The sequence below is a fragment of the Cucumis melo genome, chromosome 11 (genome assembly GCF_025177605.1).
Source record: "Cucumis melo cultivar AY chromosome 11, USDA_Cmelo_AY_1.0, whole genome shotgun sequence".
NCBI classification, from domain to species: Eukaryota; Viridiplantae; Streptophyta; class Magnoliopsida; order Cucurbitales; family Cucurbitaceae; genus Cucumis; species Cucumis melo.
This window is the reverse complement of record NC_066867.1, coordinates 25,507,185-25,528,932: the sequence shown is the minus strand read 5'-3', so window position 1 is coordinate 25,528,932 and position 21,748 is coordinate 25,507,185. Positions and strand designations below refer to the sequence as shown.

Sequence of the window (21,748 nt, the reverse complement as noted above, 5' to 3'; positions counted from 1 at the left end):
AACGAATTTTTTCAATATTCTTTATACACAATCTTTTAATTTTGGTTACCCTAATTTTTGCCTAACCATTTTTTTCAATATAACCTTTAGATTTGGTTACCTAATCTAAACGAAAAATGATAAAAGGAAAAAAAAAAAGAAAGAGGAAGAAACGCATCCACGTACTTAAAAAAAATAAAGAAAAACAAAAATGACGATAGAAATAATTACCCAAATCTAAAAAAAGAAAAAAAAGATGGAAGAAATGATATGAAAAGTACAGAAGACAAGAGAAAAAGATAGAAGTGCAAATTTGAAATATTTAAAAAATTGCTAAATTTACGAGCTTCGTTACCTGGATCGTAAATATTTGAGTAGTGTGTTATATTTAGGAAAGTTTTCTTATAAATTATTTATATATAAATAAATATATAAAATCAACCCAACAAAAAATAGCAACCATCATGGGTTGGCTTAACGGCAAAAAGGGAGACACAGTCTCAATAACTAACTAAGCGGGTTGTCATGTGAGATTAGTTGAGATGCACGGAAGCTGACCCGGACACTTACAAATATATAAAAAAAATGAAAAAGAACATAGCTTCAATTGGAAATCTCCATTTTCTACTTAAACTTGAAACTCAAACACCAGAGAGGAAGAAGAAAAATTTTTAGGTACACAGTTTAACATATAATTATCATACAAGTCCTCTATTCAAATTCCTACCATGTAATTTCTTTTATCTCATTATCATTTAGTTCTCTTGTTCGAGTTTAGCTTTGACAAAGAAGATGCAACTGTACAGACAGTTCATTTGTGAGATAATTTTGTATATAAATCATTGTTTTTGTTATCACAAGAATGAATTGGTAATAAGACTAACCGTGAAGCCCAACAAAGCACCAGCTGCAACTTCAATCTCAGTATGCCCTATTGACTCTTTAAATGGCTTCCAACTACTACTAGCTTCCTTTATCGATCCTTCTTCCAAATCATTTGCTACGCTTGAGGATGTGACATCCTGCTTTACTGGACTCGGTACTGTTAGGGCTTTGGTTGATTCCTCGGATAATATGGGATTGCCAATCTCGAGATTTCTATTGAGCGACAACGATATTCTCTTTTCAAATTGGGAATCAACTCGAAGGTCTTGATCTTTGTAGGGAGATGATGAGTTCATTGGCCTCTCTGTTTGTGACAGCTTGTTGAGGGCTTTAGCATGTTTTCCAACTTCTCTCCTGACACCCTGCAGAATAGGAAATTTTGTTGTTAATTACCAAGTTCCAGTGACAACTAAAGAAATCTTGATATCTCTGTACTCCTCATAAAAGAAATTAGAACTTTGTACATTGTCTTTCATAAACTAACAAACAGCAGCACTAAAACTACAACAAGTTTGTGGTTTGAATTCCCACTTTTCATTGTACTAAAGAAAAAGAATCTCATGACTAAAAGAAAGCCAGAACTGTATAAGGACCTATTTGATAATCATTTGAGTTTTTATTTTTCAGTTTGAGAAAATTAGTCTTACAAACACTAATTTCACTCATAAATATATATGTTTTCTCATTTACTTTCTACTTGTGTTTTAAAAAATCAAGACAAAACTTAAAAAAAAAAAAAAGTTTCCAAAAACTTGTTTAATTTAATTAGAAATTAATTCAAGTGTTCCTTGACAACGATGTAAACTATAATAGAAAATGGAGAGAACCAGCATAAATCTCACAAACAGAAATCTTAAAACAAAATTGTTATCAAACGGATTGAAATACAGCTGAAATAACAAATTCCTGAATTACGATGTGAGCTGACTTTACATCTTTTACTCTTATTGATACCCAAAAAAAGAAGCAAGGCACTCGGCATAAGAATTTCTGAACGGTTTCGATCCTGCTCCAATACTGCAGGAGATTCCAAAGAATGTATAAAGGGAGGTTTGGGAGGACCGTTGGGAAAAAGAAAAAGAGGGAGTCATAAAGGGAGAGTTCCCCATCAGCAAAGTTCACTAAAATTCTTCAATTACAGGATCCCCGAGCAGAAGACTGAACCCTTGGGTTTCCATAAAGAGGAAGCCGATGATCAATGACCAACTTATCATACCAGTCACCACACTTTGACTGCCTCTTAGAGAAACAATACATCTCAACGGACACTGAATTTAAACGAGTTAATCTTCATGCTAAAGGTCTTCTCAAAAAGTTCAACAATAGTAAATACAATCCTCACTTTGGAGCGATCATAGAAGGAAAATACAAAAGTATCATTGGCAAACTGTAAGCATTTGATAAGAGGAACAACTACAGACTTCAACTGCACCAACCTCTGACCCACTGAGGACCAGAGGGTACATCTACGTAGATTAACAATAATTGAGAAGTTGGTGTTCAAATCATAGCCAAGTTGGAGAAGCGGTATTTCAAGTGATCTACTATTTGAGAAGGTGGTATTTCGAGTGGTTTACTATTTGAGAAGGTGGTATTTCGAGTGGTTTACTATTTGAGAAGGTGGTATTCCAAGGCATTGACTTGGCCGTTATGGAAGGTGCTGCACGGTGGAAGAAATGTTGATGGCTGAAGGACTTCCAAGTGAAGCCAAATAGGTGGAAGTTTTTCGACACGTGACGAAAAAGGGAAATTTTTGGAAGGTGGCATTCCAAGTTGTCTACTATTAATGGTGGAGTAATTTATAATTCTTTACTAAACTATGATTGGTTGGTAAAGACAAAGTATGATGTGGATTCTTACAAACATCTTACCAAGGTGTAATTTGTTGGGTTCGGCAAAATGTGTGATGTGGGAATCCCACATAGTTTATTTTGATGGAAGTGGGGTGGCTCCTAACCTATAAAAGGTACCCACCTCCTTTGTTTATAAATGGCCTAAATCAAATACATTTTAAGCTTTCGTGTAGTGGCTCTAATTAAACTCCCTTTAAGGTGTGAGTAGTCAAAAGCTTTGAAGAGAGAGATTTTGTAATTGGGGATGGGGAGTGAAACATATTGTGTGTGATTGGTTGTTTTTTTCCGGTTTGGGAGTTTTCCAAGTAAATTTTTGTGTTTCTAGTTTTTATTGCTGTCTTTAATTTCTCTATTATTTTTTCTACTTACAGGAGAAACCATCCAAAGGATTGGGACTCCATATTCTCACATCCCTTCTACCAAGGCGAAAAGGATAATTCTCTATCATAGGAATTGTTATCTCAATGAAAGTTTGTTGGACATCTTTTTGTATTTCTCAATGATAGGTTGGTTTCTTATCAAACGAAAAGGGAAATGTTATTTGTTCAAGTTTTATGTTATTTGTTCAAGTTTTCTCTTGACTAATCTCATGAGATTAGTCCTGTCTTACCCTAAAACATTTGAGTGTCAAGAAAAATCGAAAGAAATTAATTACTAGGTAGATGGCCACCATAGATTGAACCTATCATTCTATATTAAAAGAAGTTTAGCCTAATTCTAAAATGTATTCAATTTTAAGATGTTAACTTTCATATAGGGTCCTGAGCCGTTCAACTTCATTCAGTTACTAACCCTTGTTCAAAAGTATTGCGGTTTGAGGTCACGACTTATATCCATTATCCATCCAACATTACTGGTTGTTGGATGTCCTCAAGATAAATTAGAAGTTGCAGTCAGACAGAACAAATAGGACATCAGAGAAACATGGGCTCTATCACAAAACTAAGTGGAGTAGTACATGTATCTGATAAAGATTGTAAGGTCATCTCTTCAATATGGAATCCTCAAAATGAAAACATCAGAGTCTAGTCGGTAAAAATCCTGAGATCAGTTTCTCCTACTATTGACGTCCCTCATCAATAAAAGTCCATATTTACGCGCTTACTTAAACACAATACAAAATAGAGAAACAAAACTGCTATTAATCCGCGAAAAATGCCAGAAAAGAGAAGGGGAGGTGATTATTATTAACAAGTAGAACGCGTGCTAAACAAGAAAGTGGAAGAACAAGAGGAAGAGCCTTCGTACTTGCCTGAGCATCATACATAATAAGGGACGCGTAAACTACAGTTATGCCAAAAATGGAATCGGCAAGACCCCTGCGATAGTAATCATAAGTAATGTGATGGGAAGTTATCCTAGCAAAACAGCACACAGAAACGCATATTAAGCAGTTGATTACCTCTCAGCACCAAGGATTGTAGCAGCAGCAACCACCGCCTGAAAAATTTGCATGACAACAGCAGTCAGAGTTGTGATTGTGTTCATAAAAAAAGAAATCAAAACATAGAGAACAAAGAATGTCTACTAACAGAGGAATGGGTTGAAGGGAAACCTCCAGCCTCAAAGGCTGTTCTGATGTTAAACTCTCTGCCATAGAAAACAACAGACGTGAAAGGCTTGGCGAGTTGCCCAATTGCAGCGGACACACCGGCGGCAATTAAAACCTTGAGAGAAAACAAATTGAGGAAAATTTAAGGAAATATTGAGAACAAGAGTAGGCTATATCGATACTGATTGAGATGAATGAGGCAATGAATTGGATTACCTTATTGTGGGTAAGTTGAACGATTTCGTCAAGCAATACAGCTCTCGGAGCGGTGGAAGTTGAAGGAGAAGAGCTTAATTTTCTGAGACGAATGTGATGTTGGTGGTGGCAAGGATGAGAAATTAGCTGTGTCTGAGATGGAAAAGGAACGGCGGTGGCGGAGATCCACCATGGCAATGACATTCTTCTTCTCCTTCCTCAGCAGTGACAAGAAGAAGAGTGAAGGCAAGAAGGTTTGAAGTCAATTTGGCATAGCAGCGGCCATTATCAATCTGTTTTAGCGGGGTCTTGTTCACCACCAGTCCCTCCATCTCTTCTTATCATCTCCTTCCGTCAAAAACAAGGAAATGACATGTAGTAAGAGAAAAGTCCCCTTGCGTAACAATTTGACCAACCGAGTTCACCGAGTTGGTTAATCCATAAATAATTTACTCATTCTCCGTCATACGAGAAATAATGTAAGTTATGCTCTGTCCTAATAGCCTGCAGCCTCGAGGGACACCAACAACTTTGACATCACTGTAACCTCAAACAACGTTAGAAGAAGAGAATTGTTAGTAGTCTAATTGAAGGACTTTAAGGGAGGGTTTGGGAGAAGGAAAGGAATAAAAAGAATGTGGATTATGAAAAGGAAAAGATTATAATAATTTTTGTTAAGAGATTATTTATAATACATGTTTGGGAGAAAGAATAAGTGAAAGATTATGGGAAAATCCTTGTTTAGGAGAAGGAATAAGTCTGAAGGAATATGACAATTTTTTTTTTAAATTAGGTCAAATGTTTTTTTTTTAAATTTATATTGTAAATCAAATATACAAATATTCGTATTTGTTTTACCAAAATTTAAATTTTTTAATCGCAAAACATGTTTCATTAGTGTTCGTAAATACGATGTCAATTTTGAACATTTTGTACTCAAGTTTTCCATACAAAAAAATTAATTCATGCGTTACATGTGAAAGAAATTACATGTATTTTCTCTAAATTGATGTAGTAAGTGCAATATCGGGAAGTTGTGTATCGTTAAGAATCGATTTAAAAAAGTTTATTATTTTTTTAATTCATACAAATATATATATTTTTTTAATTCGTATCGTAAATCAAATACACAAATATTCATATTGTAACCAAATAAAACGATGTAATTGAAAAGATAAATTGTAACCATATCTAAACGATCGCGTATAAATTGTAGCCATATCTGAACGATTGCAAATATATTATGTGTGCGTTATTGATGGCGTGGTTAATGAGACATTTTTTTTTATTTTACACGGTGGGCCTCTAGGCTTTTTCCGTTTTTTTATATTTTTTAAAAGACCCATATTTTTAATTTATGTTTTTTTTAAATTGAATTTATGTTTGTTCAGCATGCGACGTGATTTTTTTTAAACGTGTAATTGGTAGCATAATGCACGTGCAATTACCATAATTCGCTAAGGACATTATTTTCAATCATATATTGATATGCGTTATGCGAAAATTTCATAAACTAATTATTTACACACCATCGAATAACCTTAAATTAAGTGAAATAAATTCGTAACGCGAATTACAACAGAATGGCAAAGGCAATAAATATAAGTCATCGATGGGAAAGATATCAACATAGTCACAGGTTACCGCCAAGGAGGATCCTACCGTAAATGGCCTTCATCGAATCGGGCATCTTGATGAAGCTTCTCATGAGCGACACCTTCTGATTCACTAGCATGACACACTTACTCTTCTCCGCCATAGTAAGTTTTGGGATGGCTTCTATAAGCTCAATCACCTGAGCCGCCACCGCGTCCTCCCAACTCATAAATTTCTCCGGCCATTCTGCAATGGTTCTCAGTTGATCAGTCGCAGCCTCCATACATTCGTGAATCAGGTCGTACGTCTCAAACTGCTGCATGGAGTGCTTCCTTTTCTGTCCGTTAGAGCCCGTTCTACCATCACTCGACCGACCTGATCTACCGCCCATCATGTTCTCAGGGGACATGTTCATCCTCGGGCTGCACATAGCAGGGAACTCCATGTCGATGACATCCTTTGTGGGGACACTATTGTAGCTGGCTGGCACGTTCAAACCGATGATGCAAAGGTCTCTGCACGGGCCCCCGTGGATCGATCTTTCCCAAACACGTACGGCAGTGCATCGTAATGCGGAAATGGCTTGTTCAGGAGTCCTTTTGCTGCAGGATGGTCTAGAAAAAAACACAAAAAAGATAACAAAGCAATCAGTATTCTATAAAATCCAGTTAGTCATATAATTATGTTCATACTCTTACCCAGACCCAATGATCGAACACGTCCCTCTCGGTGATGATGCACTTGACGTCATCGTTCCAGCCGAAGCCACTACCTGCTGGGCCCCTCATCTCCGCAATGGCTTGAAATGTCTTCTTCAACAACTTTATTCGGTTTTCGATGACGGTCATCGTCAAACTGCAACTGACCATTCTTTCCCCTAACATCCTCACCAGCTATGCTAAATAACCAGGTCGAAAGGTCCCGTTGTCCGACCTCCACCCCCCGCGTTAACCAAGTCCACGAGACAGTCTACTAGGTAGGCCTCCTCTACATGTGTCCAAGAATGTTTTGGGCTCCTAGAAGAACTTGTCATTCTGATACAAAAAATGAATCATTACACGTAGTCTACGATACATTTAATGAGTAAATATATTTTAAGAATAGAAGACATCAAACATGTTATCCAATTAAGCTATAAGGTAATTAAACATATAGATATACATCTTTCAAAACCAAGTATCAGTACATAAAATATGAGGACAATAAATTGAAATGAAGAGTTGCATAATACATAACGGTATATGAAGGGGACAATAACATAAATGACACGGTACTACTGATTACGCAACTTCCATTCCGTAAACATCGACGAAGCAAGGGCATCACGCCATTCAGTCCATTCTTTGAGGGCTCAATGTATGTGATGTCGTCCCCACTAGTAGTTGCATGTATCGAGTCACCATCGTCTTCGTCATCCAATTCTTCGATATAAGTCATCTCTCGATTTATTAAATTATGAAGGAGACAACAAGCCATGATAGTCCGACATTGAACTTGAATCGGGTAGTAGGACTTTCCACGTAGTATTGCCCAATGTCCCTTCAACAGACCGAAGGCTCTTTCAATGACATTCCGTGCGCTAGAATGTTTCATGTTGAAGAACTCTTTTGGTGTCTCAGGAGCATTTTTGGCACCTTGTCACTCCTGTAGATGATAATGTTGGCCCCTGTAAGGTGCTAGAAAACCCTCTGCATTTGGGTAACCCGCGTTGCACAGGTAGTAATACCCTACGAGTATGTTGTTTGATTTTGTTAGGGTGGTAAACGAATACATAAGGAACATATGATATACAAGCTTACCCAGTTAAAGTCCAAAAATATATCTCACCCTTCAGAACATTTAGACCGTTAGGTCGGGAAAGCGCATCTCTTAAATACGTGAGTCAGCGACCGATCCTTCCCAACCAGCTAAAATGAAAACGAAATCCCCCTTCGTATCGCATACGTCGAGGACATTTGTTGCCACTTCGCCCTTCCGTGTGCGATACCTTGGTCTATCCGCTGCTGACACGTTAACTTTGATGTACGTGCCGTCAAGTGCCCCAAGGCAATTCTGTAACAAATATGGAACACAGTTTCTTATTTTGCACAACTTTGAAAAGTTAGTTAAAGACACGATAAGTTCTTTAAGCCTAACCTCGAAACACTACCACCTCATGTCTGTGCATCCGCTCGTTATAGGTTGTGGTGTGGCCAATAACTCATCATGTAGCCGAAGAACAACCATTAACACCATGTTGAAATGCCGGGAGACTGTCTCGCCGGACCTAACGAACTCCTTTTGGATCTGTCATTCTTCACATTGTGTGCTAGACATGAAGGAAGAGAGCGACCATCTCCTCAACGTCCACGTATTCAGTAGATTCTAAATCAGCCCTAGTTCGTAGTAGATGTCACAAAATTGCGAAGCAGCGTCTGTCCATTCGCGTACTTTCTCGACACACTAGGTCAGAGGCGTGTATCATGCAAAAGTACGTTAGTTGCCTAATCCTATGTCTTACATCGATCGGGATGTGATTATGCGCTTATTATCATGCAATAGTGCCTCTAATATCAGGAGCATCTGTCGTTGCACTATTGTGAATACAGATACAACAGTAGCAATTTCGTGTGGGTCCATTTTTTACGTAAGTAAGAGGGGAAACCTGCTAACGGTGGAGGAAATTGTCATAAATCGTTAAAGAAGTGTTGAGTCTTATTAATTGACCAATCACATACTTCCTCATCGCTTTTTTTTAAGAACTTGCTTTCATCTACACTATTGTATATTAGGACAACAATTGAAAAGTATAATTTTAAACTTATTGTCCTTTATTCAATTCAAAATTTTCATCAAACATGTGTAAATCATTTTTTTTTGTTTTTTTTTCTCATAATTTCAAATACACTCGCTATGTTAGAAATATTTTTTTAATTCTGTATTGACTTAAAATTTTGGTTGTATGTTTACTTAGTTTTAGGTCGAAATATTAAGCAAGTTCACAATTACGTATTTTGTGAAACGTTGGTATGATCGTGAATTGTGTTATGAAGTGGCCATAAACTATTGTTTTCGACGGTTCGTTGCTGTAAATAACAGAACGTGCCACGCAAGGTGAATTATCAAAATTTGTGGAACATGCATTAACAGAAACACATTCATAAAACATCAACGAAAACCAATTCATAAAACATCAACGAAAACCATAGTGTAAATAAAAAAAATTTAAGTCAATGTGCCTTGTACATTACAGAAGCGTGACTACGTCTTTATAATGTGTTAATGCACTTAAACATATGAAATAAAACAAAGGAATGACATAAATGCACGATAAGGACCTTTTTTTTATGCGGAGGCCGTAGGGACTGTAGAACGTTAATTTCTGTCTTGCTACGTACTCCCACACACTGCAATGAAAAAAATAAACATTAATCATAAATTGTTAATGCAGTTTATGTGTGGCTGAAAATGTTAAAAAAATGAAAGGGAGGTCGTCACATACCTTTGCCTGAAGACCTACCGTCGTGTAACCATAAGACATCCGAAAATGTTATAACACACGTGCAACAATGACTTATGCAGAAAAAATCAAACACAAACAGGAAATTTTGTGTGTTTTTTTTTTTTGCCTCAGAGGAAATAAGTGCGTTTCATATTAGGAAACTGAAATTCAAACGGAATGTCATCAAATGCGGTGCTATGAAAGGCATGACACGCACAGAAATGAGGAAACCAATACACACAAAGTTCATGATAAGCATATGGAAGGACATACAGAAGAATTACTAAACCAATACACAGAAATAACATAATTTAATATGGAATGGTACAAAATAAGCATTAAGTGAAAGATATGGAACGACATAAAAAAATACATAAATCAATACACAGAAACAACATAGTTAAACAAAGAATAACCCTAAACATTCACAATAAACCGTGAGCCAACAGACGAATGGAAAAAAAACACCACGAAATTGGAAAAGTATAAGAGAACATAGTACTAAAAAAATTTTACAAAACGGAATACCAATGCGTGCTACAAACACAAAATGATGCTCATAATGGAGTACAGAACCAGATCAAAGGATAGAAATAAGCAAAAATAATTTGTGTTAAACAGAGCACATCGAAAAACCGAAATCCATACCAAAATCGAAAACCCAACAGAAAACGCATGGATATTGAGGTATGACAGATTTTTTTGGCAAATAATCATAACAAAAATAAAATCAATTTCATCAATAACATGTAAACAGAATAGACAAGTAAGAACAACAAAAAAGTATGTGGAAGATTGTCCTCATCGTCGGCAATTAGAAAAATGGGTCGGAATGTATACCTTAACCCCACCATTCTCGGTTCAACTCAGCCGACGATCGTGTAGAATCAACATCTCATCGAACGATCGAAATTGTAGCGTCAATGGCTAATCCGAGCGGTAAGGCGTATTACAAACTGAAACCCCTTTAGATTCGAGCGGCAAATCAAAGAGAAAAACCATGCCCGGATCGATTTAATGAAGGAAAGGGGATAAATCGAGAAAAAAAAAAAGCAAAGCATCGAAAACCAATCTCGACCCAACAGATAGGACAGAATGATGTTGATATGGGCGTCGACGAAATGGAAAAAATGTCAGAAAGGAGTAGATCAGAATCTTACCGATTGAACTATGGAGAAGACAAACGAAAAGAAGTATAATAATAATAATAACAATAATAACAATAATAACAATAATAACAATAATAACAAAAATAGTAATAATAATAATAATAGTAGTAATAATATATACTAATAATAGGAATAATAGTAATAATAGTAATAATAGTAATAATAATAATAGTAATAATAGTAATAATAGTAATAATAGTAACAATAATAGTAATAATAGTAACAATAACAATAATACTAAGAAGAGTAACAATAATAGTAATAGTAGTAACAACAATAATAGTAATAATAAGAACAATAATAGTAATAATAAGAACAATAATAGTAATAATAAGAACAATAATAAAAATAATAAGAACAATAGTAATAACAACAACAATAACAATAAGAACAACAATAAGAATAACAGTAGTAACAGTAACAGTAACAGTAGTAACAAGAACAACAACAACAAAAACAAGAACAACAACAAGAACAACAAGAACAACAATAAATTAAGAATAATAATAACGATAATAACGATAATAACGATAATAACGATAATAACGATAATAACGATAATAACGATAATAACGATAATAACAATAATAACAATAATAACAATAATATCACACCTTTTAAGGAAGAAAGAGAAGGAATAAAAGGGGATTTAAAGGAAGAAAGAGAAGAATTAAGGAGGAATAAGGGGGATTGAATATATTCCTTTCCCTCCCCTTATTCTTTGTCCCAAACATGGAAAGGACTTAGTCCTTTCCTTTCCTTTTCCTTTCCTTCCCCAAAAACGGCCTTTAAGGGAAAGGTAAAGTAATCTCCAAGTGAGAATTGTTCTCTTACTTTTTTATTTTTAATAAAATTGGAGGACTTCAAAGGGAAAGGTAAGTAATCTACTAGTGAGAGTTGTGACCTTGCTTTTCTACGCTTAATAAATTATACATTTTATTTACCAACTCAGGCGGCATGATGTGATAAACTTAGTACAAGATGGATGTGAGAGACTTTTACGCAGGTCAACTTCGAAAAGAAACTAAACTATAAGAAGTGGGTAAGAGATCAAGCCCATGAAAAGCTTGTGATGAGAACATATTGAAAAATTGACGAGGCAACCAAAGGTGATTAGGATCTTGCTAACCTACACAGCTTTTGTTTGTTACGATATTTTGTTCCTTTTCTATTGTATATATGTAAACCTTGTAATTAATATTATTATCATAACAAACAGAAACTCATATATGTATTATAGATCTGAGCTCAACGATTTCAGGTTGTCTTCTTAAGACAAATTTACTCACCCTAGTGTTTAAGTTTTGAGACTAATTGTCTCCCAGGATAGAATAGATCAACTTTCTTTTAAGAGTAACACCTCATCTAGAAGATCAACAAACGAAACTTTGTGAATCTATTAAATATCATGATTGTGGATAATGGAGAGAATTCTTTTTGGAGAAGACAAGTTATTATAGACAATGATATACTTTTTCAACCAAATACAAAATAACCTTATTTATAGACTTATTTGTGGCCATTCGAAAAGTCATGTCCTTTTCTATAATTTAGTTATTAATACTTTTCATGAAGTGATGCATCCACTCATGAAACATCTATTCTAAGAGTAGCACACCGTCTAGAAGATCAACAAATGAAGCTTTGTGGATCTATCGAACGTTAAGATTGTGGATAATGGAGAGAATTCTTTTTTAAGAAGACAAGAGATTATAGATGATGTTATACTTTTTCAACCAAATAGAAAATGACCGTATTTATAGACTTATTTGTGACTATTCGAAAAGTCATGTCCTTTTCTATAATTTAGTTATTAATACTTTTCATGAAGTGATGTATCCACTCATGAAACATCTATTCATGAATAAACACAAACAATTATTAGTTTTCATGAAGTGATGCATTCACTCATAATGTATCCTCTCATGAAGAAACACACACAATAACCATTTATTCCAACAATCCCCCCATAAATGGTAAGTTGACAAATAAAAGAAAATAAACGTTCGATGTTTTCCAATGGAAAACCTGTATTAGGATAAGTAGTATAAACTTTGAACTTTCCCTAGTGAACACCAATCGAGTTTACTTGGTTAATCAATGGACATCATGCCTCAAACTGTCAACCATTCTAGAGTAAATAAGACAATAAATCTCACAGAGCTTCTCATTATAACAAAGTTTGTTCTCATGATTGTGTTTGTTTTGGGCTTGAACACCACCGAGTCTCATGAGTGTTTTTAAAGAATTCGCCTGAAAATTCTCACAGAAGCGGTCCCTTCACACTCACATAGGTGATTCTTGTACAGAACATCGTATATGCTCCTTATATGTAACACCCAAAAAATGTAAGGAACTTATTATGAGTATTACATTAAGCGGAATTGGAAGTTATGAAATTTATTTGGTGTATTGTGTTGGATTAATTAAATATATATACATGAGTGTATATGTTTAATTAAAGATTATGGAGTTTGGTAGAAATTGTTATTAATTAAGACACGAGAGCCCGGTATCCCGAGTTATTTGAAGATTAGAACTTTCGAGGATGAAAGTTTCTTAAAGTAAGGAAGATTGTAACGTCCTTAAAATTAAGATAATTTTGGACTTAATTATCTTTGTTTTGTTTAATTAGATTTAATTTATTGGACATTATTTTGAATTCATTTAATGAGAATTATTTGATTTTATGGACAATGGAATTAATTAAATATTTGTTGGATGAATGTTTACTTAACTAGAGGTTTTGGCTTGTGATGTTTGTTGAGATTTTGATTAATTGTATGTTATGAGGGTTGAGTAAAGTTGGAGATTTTTTGTGATGTTGAAATTGAATTAAATTTATAATTATGGATGTTATTTAAATAAATTATAGAGGAGAAATTTTGTTGGAGATTTGATAATTATATGTATATGTGAAAATATATATATAATTTATTGAAATATAATTATTTAAGGAAAAGATAATATATATTTTGGAAAAAAGATATTTATTAAGGGAGAAAAAGGAAAACATTTATATTTTGGGAAAATATAATTATTTGTAAAAAGATAATTATTTTGGAGAAAAATAAATAATAATTAATTATTGTGAAAAATAATTAACTATTTTGGAGAAAGACAAAGGGGTCTTTTAAAAAATATAACAAGGTAGCAAAATATTTACTCTAGATAGAACAATTCTAAAAACGGAAAAGGCGCATAGACCCACAATGGAAAATACCAAATATGGCCCGTCAACCACGTCATCAACAACACTCGTAATATATTTGGTACACGATCATTTAGGTTTGGCTATTATTTGGTACACGATCGTTTAGATTTGATCGTTTAGATTTTGTTATCCAAATTTAAACAATTTATTTTGTCAATTTTATCGTTTAATTTGGTTACACGATCGTTTAGATTTGGTTGTTTAGATTTGGCTACACGAATCTTTTCAAAATTCTTTTGGTACATGATTGTTTAAATTGGTTACATAATCGTTTAGATTTGGTTACACCGTTTGTTTAGATTTAATTTGTTTACACGATCGTTTATTTTTTCAAGATTCTTTTTTGTACACGATCGTTTAGATTTGGCTAAATGATTTTTTCTAATTCATTTGGTACACTATCAAATTACTTCAATCTAAACGATTTTTTTTTTTCAAGATTCTTTTTTCACAATCTTTTAGATTTGATTTCCTTAATTTAAACGACGAACAAAAAGAGAAGGAAAAGAAGAAATATGATGGAAAGAAATTGCAGCAAAAAAGAAAAAAAAAAAAGAAAAAAGAAGAAAGATAATAGAAAGAAATCAGATTTGGGTACTAAAGGATGTAAAAAAAGTAGAGGAAAAGAAGAAAGACGATGGAAAGAAATTGCAGTCATAAAAAAGAAGAGAAAAAGAAGAAAGATAATAAAAAGAAATCAGATTTGGTTACTCAAATCTAAATTAACCAAATCTTAATGACGTAAAAAAAGAAGGGAAAAAGAAGAAATACGATGGAAATAAATCGCAACGGAAAAGGAGAGGAAAGGAAGAAAGGCGATAGAAAAAAATCGCAGTGGAGAAAGGAAGAAAGATGGAAGGGCAAACCTGAAATATTTAAAAAATAGCTAACTTTATGGGCTTTGTTACCCCAGCCGAAATTTTTTTAGTAATTTGTTATATTTATGAAAATTTTTCAAAGATAAATAATAATTAATTATTATGGAAGATAATTAATTATTTTAGAGAAAGAAAAATAATAATTAATTATTGTATAAGATAATTAATTTTTTTTTGGAGAAAGATAGATATTGATTCTTGAAAGAAGTTGATATGATTGGGTAAAGAAAAAAAGAGAAGGAATTAAATTTATTTAAAAGAAAAATTCATAATTATATATTGAAATATAATTATTTCGAAAAGAAATGTAACATTCCAAATCTTTAAGGAGTTTTTTTTTTTTTTTTTTTTAATTATGTTAAATTATTTGGGTGTTATATTAAGGCTTGAAACTAAAAATTAATTTTTGGATTAAAATAATTCATGTTGGAATTTATGAGTGATTTATTGGAGAAGATTTGGTTGATTAAAAGAATTGAGGATTTAAGTTAATTTGAGATATTGGAGAAAAAAAGTTGGTTTTGGTGGAATTAAATTTAATGAAATATATATATATATATATATATATATATATATATATATATATATAATAATTTGGATTTTTGGTGGAATATGATATTAATTATTTAGTTTTGTATAAACAATTAATATGGAAAAATAAAGTTAATTATACGACAGAATATAATTATAATTATTTGGAAAAAAAATATAATCCATGAGGAGAGAGATTGTTGATTTCATTGGACGAGAAAAGATCATATATCTATTTAGAAGAGAGAACATGGTTTAAATAAAGGGAAACTTACATACATGTAACAAAATATCAAACTATTTACAGCTCGTGTAACAAAGCCTATAAAGTTAGTCATTTTTTAAATATTCCAGGTTTGCCCTTCTATCTTGTTCTCTTCTTCGCGATCAAATCATCTTCTTCCTTCTGCGATTTCTTTCATCTTCTTCCTCTTGCGATTCTTTCGTTTTTCTTATTTTTTCTACAATTTTTCCATAATTTTTCTTATTTTTCAATTATTTTTTTACATCGTTAAATTTTTCCATCGTCTTTTTTTTTTGCTGTGATTTCTTTCAATTGTCTTTCTTCTTTTCCCCTTCTTTTTTTACGTCGTTTGAATTTGGATAACCAAATCTAAATGACCGTATACAAAAAAATAACAAATCTAAAAAGTCGTGTATTTATCTTGAAAAAAAATCATTTAGATTGGAGTAGTCAAATGTAAACGATCGTGTAAAAAAAATAAATCGTCGGTAGACAAATTTAAACGATTGTAGACAAATCGTATAAAAAAAATAAACGATCGTGTAGACAAATCTAAACGATCGTATAAAAAAAATAAATAATCGTATAACAAAAAAAATTTTAAAAATCATTTAGTCAAATCTAGACGATTGTGTACCAAGTTTTGAAAAAAAAAATCATTTAGATTTGGGTCCCCAAATCTAAATGATCGTGTAACCAAATTTTAATGTAAACCAAATTACACGATTTTCAATTAAATTGTAACCATATCTAAACAATCGTGTACCAAACAATAGTCAAATCTAAACGATCGCAAATATATTATGCGTGCTTTGTTAACAGCGTAGTTGACGAGGTATTTTTTGTATTTTATACTGTGGGCTCTAGGCTTTTTCCATTTTTGGAATTGTTCTATATAATGTAAATATTTTGTTGCTTTTTTTTTATATTTTTGAAAAGTCCCCTTAAATAAATATATATGTTTATATTTTGGTGAGAGAATAATAACAATAATAAAGAAGTATTATTATTATTATTATTATTATTATTATTATTATTATTATTAATGATTACAGATGCCTAAGATTTTGTGTATTTAAGAAAATTATTGAGAAAAGATAATCAGAATATATATCCTAAAAGGAAAAGAATATAATAACAATAAATATTATTGTTGTTATTTGGGCTTATAAACGACATTGGAATGCTTAAGTTGGAAAGAAAAGAAAAAAGAAAAAAGTTTTTAATCTTCTTCACTAAGATAACCCTCTGCCACCGCCGCCTCACTAGTCTTAGTTATGATTGGTCTTTTTGGCAAAGTTTGAAGATTTAAAGTGATGAATTTTCCTATCAAGAATAAGAGAATTTTTCAACCTCCATTTGAGTAACCTTGGTAATATAAGAAAATTAAATTAATAATTTGTTTATTTAATTTTAGATCCAATTGGGGTTTCTTTAAAGGTTCAATTGGCTAATTTTTAAAGATTTAATCTTAGATATTTCCCAATTGGGGTTGAATTGGTTTCAAACCTATTTTTTTTTTAAGTTAATTAATTTGGGAGAATTTTTTGATGATAGCCAATTGCTAATTTTATTCATTAAGATACCGAAGTATCCTTTTATGATTAAGATCAAATTAATTGGAGATTTTTTACTATCACATAAGGAGTACTTTGTTTGGCTAGAATCTCTAGGTAAGATATTCTCCTACTAGACTTCCAAACTGAAGTTAAGAGCTTGCATGTAATTTTTCATTATGCATTGATGTAGCTAAAATGCATAATGTATTGATGTTGATGATTAATATTTATGATTTATATTATGTTGATGATGACGACTAATTTTCATTGATGATGATGCATGATATATTAATCACATGATTAAGGACGTTATGATTAATATTCATGCCATGTTATAATGTTTATGATATACCACACATGCTATGGATGAGTGTGCTGTTACCTTTGTCTATTAGAGTCGTATTCGTATGGATGTCCCTTGGGATCACCACCTTTTTATGACTGGATGGTTCGATGGGACCACCAGTTTGTCATGATATGTTATGTACATGAGTGGTCTGACGGGGTCACTTACAGCCCGATTGTCTTAAGTGTTCCTTCGGGTTCACTGAAGACCAGTTTGTTCTAGGTATTTCTTCGGGTCACCGAAGACTAGTTTTGTCCTAGGTGTTCCTTTGGGTTTACCGAAGATCAGATGTGTTCTTATGGGATCACTAGATTGCGTGTGTTTGGAAACATGCCAGTTTATAGGTACTTCCTTACGAGATCCTAATGGAAAGTTAACAGATACCTAACGGGACTGGTAGTGGGTCCCTTACTGAGTATATGTTTATACTCACACTTTTTTTATGTTTAATATTTCAGGAAGAGGTAAAGGTAAAGAAAAGCTAGCGAGTGACAAAAGGGGCCCGTGACATGCCATAGGGACTCAGTTTTGCTTTCGCGTCTATATATCAATGTTTTAGTATTATGATTTTAATGAAAATTTAATCTTCCTCTTTTCAAGAAAGTGTCTATTGTTATTGTTTCTTTTTAGTAATGACCTCAACTTAATATAAAGAGTTGAGTAGTTACATTTTATTAATAATTACCACTTATAGAAATCATTAAAAGCATGATGCTTACCCTAAAACCATATTAGCACTACCTCTGCATTCGTAGAATGGGTGAAAGATTATAATGCAATGCTCATTATATTATCTAGAGATCAATTTTCCTGTTGATTTTGGGATCTCCAGTCAACTAGGTTGGGTTGCCTCTCTAGTTAACTTCATATGATAGGTTTTAATCCCATTCTTTTTTATGAACTTTCAACCAACTCCCTAGTTAAGCCTTCAGTAAGTGGATCCACAATATTATCTTTTGACCTCACAAAGTCAATTGTGATAATTCCACTAGAGAGTAGTTGTCTGATTGTATTATGTCTTCGTCGTATATGTTGAGACTTACCATTATACATAATATTTCGTGCCCTTCCAATAGCTACCTGGCTATCACTATGCATCGGTTTAGACTAGTGGGAAACACCTTCTAAAAAATTTCGAAGCCATTATGCTTCTTCTTTAGTCTTGTCTAAAGCTATAAATTTAGATTCCATTGTGGATCGTGCTATACATGTTTGTTTGGAAGATTTCCAAGATACAACCCCACCTTCAAGGGTAAAAATGTAACCACTTGTGGATTTGGAGTCTTTAGTGCTCGATATCCAGTTGGCATCACTATAACCTTTAAGTACAATAGGATATTGAGTATAGTATAATACATAATTTATAGTATTCTTTAAGAATCCCAAAATTCCAAAGATAGCTTTCCAATGATCTTGACCTGGATTACTTGTATAGCGACTTAACTTGCTTACAATATACGCTATATCAAGATGTGTACAACTCATGATGTACATTAAGTTACCAATGATGCATGAGTATTCTAATTGTGCTATACTATCTCCATTATTTTTTACCTAGATTGAGACTAGCATCAATTGGGGTCTTTGCAATCATAATGCCATGTTTTTTATATTTCTTCAGTATTTTATCAACATAATGTGATTGAGATAGCTTTAATCCTTGTGAGGTTCTAGAAATTTTAATACCTAGAATAACATATGCGACACCCGTGTCATATTGCTACCTATAATTAGCGTATCATCAACATACAAGCATACAATGCCATGACAATTCTAATTGCTTTTGACATATACACATTTGTCACATTCATTGATTTTAAATTTATTGGCCACATTACACTGTCAAATTTTTCATGCCATTGTTTTGGTGCTTGTTTTAGTCAATTAAGAGACCTAATTAATTTGCAAACTTTCTTTTCTTGACTGGGGGAAACAAACCCTCCAGATTGTTGCACGTAGATTTCTTCATCTAACTCACCATTTAAAAATATCATTTTGACATTCATCTGATGTATCTCAAATCCATGCAAAATTGATATTGATATGTGCGAAAGGAAGTAATTCTAGTGACTAGTGCATATGTATCAAAATTTTCAAGTCCTTCTTGTTGCTTGTAACCTTTAGCGACAAGTCTTGCAACTAAGTGGTTTACTTCCTAATGGAAGATCGAGTAGCTCTCAAGTATGGTTATGCATAATAGACTCAATTTCACTATTCACATCCTCTTTCCAATATGGAGCTTCTAGAAAGGACATGACCTCTTTAAATGTTTGAGGTTCGTTTTCTAATAAATATGTTAAAAAAGCTGGCCCAAATGATTTTGAGATCCTCATCCTTTTACTTCGTCTGAGTTCCTCATCCTTTTACTTCATCTGAGTTCCTCATCCTTATTTAACTCAACATTTGATCTATTATGAGATTCACTCGTTACAACATCAATAGAACATTTTTGTAACCTTGCTTCACAAGACATTTTATGTGCAAAAACATTCTCAAAGAATGTTGCATTCCTTGATTACATGATTGTATTAACATGTATATTTGAAATATCTGATTTATGAACTAGAAATCGATATGCACAACTGTTACTAGCATAACCAATGAATATGCAATCAATAGTTTTTGGTCCTATTTTAACCATTTTAGGTTTAGGCACGACAAACTTTGCTAGGCACCCCCACACTTTTAAGAATTTATATGAATGTTTTCTGCATTTCCATTTTTCATAAGGAATATTTTGTAACTTCTTATGAGGTATTCTATTTAATATGTAATTTGTTGTCTACAGAGTTTCTCCCCACAAATTTTGGGGTAAAACTGAACTTATAAACATTGTGCATTCATCATTTTCTTAAGTGTTTGATTTTTCCGTTCAACAATTCCATTGGATTGAGGTGAGTAAGGAGCAGTAGTTTGGTGAATAATGCCATGTTCTGAACAAAATTGTTCAAAAGGAGGACCATATTCACCACCTCGATCACTTTTTATTATCTTAATTTTTGTGCTAAGTTGATTTTCAACCTCTTCTTTATAAAGTTTAAACATTTCAATTGCCTCATCTTTGCTTTTCAGTAGATAAATGTAACATTATCATGTGCAATCATCTATAAAAGTAATAAAATACTTTTTCTCACATCTAGTTTGCACAAATTTCAAGTCACAAATATCACTATGAATTAACTCTAAAGATTTGGTAATTCTCTCAATTGAATGAAAAGGTGCTTTAGTCATTTTTATTCCACACACACCTCACATCTATAATTTGCATCAAAAGTGAATTTTGGAATCAAGTTCATATTAATTAGCCTACGCAAAGAATTGAAATTGATATGTCCTAGTCTGCCATGCCAAACAAATGACTTAACAATATAAGCAAAAGTAGATACTTTCTTATTAATAATACTTTTAGGTACAATTGTGAGTACATTTAATTTAAAGAGACAATCACTCATATAACCCTTTTCAATATACATCTCATTCTTGGCAAGTACAAATTTATAATATACAAAGACTAACTTTAAGCCATTCTTACTAAGCAATGAACAAGAAACTAAGTTCTTGTGAATATCATGAACGTGAAGTACATTGTTGAGAGTGAGTTCCTTGCCAAAGGTCATCTTGAGAATCACTTTTCCTTATCCCTTAACCTTTGAAGTAGAGGAGTTACCTATAAATAATTGTTCTTTACTAGAGATTGGCACATATGATATGAACATATTCTTGTTGGCATAAATATGACGAGTAGCCTCAATGTCTACCCACCATTCCTTAGAATTACACACCATGTTGCATTCTGAAATGACTGCACAAAGGTATCTGCAATACTATTTGATACTTCATTAACTTCTGTGATATGAACGTGAGCATGTTTTTTCTGAATGTTCTTTGGCTTACGATAATCCTTAGATTAATGTACCATTTTATTGCAGTTGAAGCACTTGCCATTGAACTTTTTTGTGAATCGCAGTTTTTATTTGAACCTTCACCAGAAAACTTCCTTTTTTTGTTACTTTGGTCTATTTTCCACAATTTGGCCTCGGGATCTATTGTACTATCCATAGTACATTTTTTTGCCTTTCTATTTTTCTCTTCAATCCTAAAGTGAACTGCAAGTTCCTCAAGTTTTATCTCTTTGTGTTTATGCTTAAAATAATTTTTGAAGTCCTTCTATGAGGGTGACAAGTTTTCAAATATTTTGATGCTACCTAAAAAGACTCACTCAAAATCATATTCTCAGCATGTATATCATGTATAATTCCCTGGATT

At 32.9% G+C, this 21,748-nt stretch overlaps 1 protein-coding gene across 1 annotated transcript; it reads right to left on the bottom strand.

Annotated features, from left to right (window-relative positions):
* Positions 1–662: 662 nt before the first annotated feature.
* Positions 663–4,864, bottom strand: LOC103496264 (uncharacterized). The gene is made up of 5 exons (XM_008458048.3): positions 4,486–4,864; positions 4,250–4,384; positions 4,120–4,157; positions 3,970–4,036; positions 663–1,226 (listed from the first exon to the last, which is right to left on the bottom strand). Exons 1-5 carry the CDS (start codon positions 4,666–4,668, stop codon positions 834–836), a joined length of 816 nt encoding a protein of 271 aa, XP_008456270.2. The 5' UTR covers positions 4,669–4,864; the 3' UTR covers positions 663–833.
* Between the last annotated feature and the right edge of the window lie 16,884 nt (positions 4,865–21,748).

What these genes read in the sequence shown, in the direction of transcription:
- LOC103496264 (XM_008458048.3), bottom strand. Translation starts at nt 4,668, where the DNA reads ATGTCATTGCCATGGTGGATCTCCGCCACCGCCGTTCCTTTTCCATCT. An exon ending in TCCCTTCAACCCATTCCTCT is followed by an intron (nt 4,158 to 4,249) that starts GTTAGTAGACAT and finishes CAAATTTTTCAG; the next exon opens with GCGGTGGTTGCTGCTGCTAC. An exon ending in ACAATCCTTGGTGCTGAGAG is followed by an intron (nt 4,037 to 4,119) that starts GTAATCAACTGC and finishes TTACTATCGCAG; the next exon opens with GGGTCTTGCCGATTCCATTT.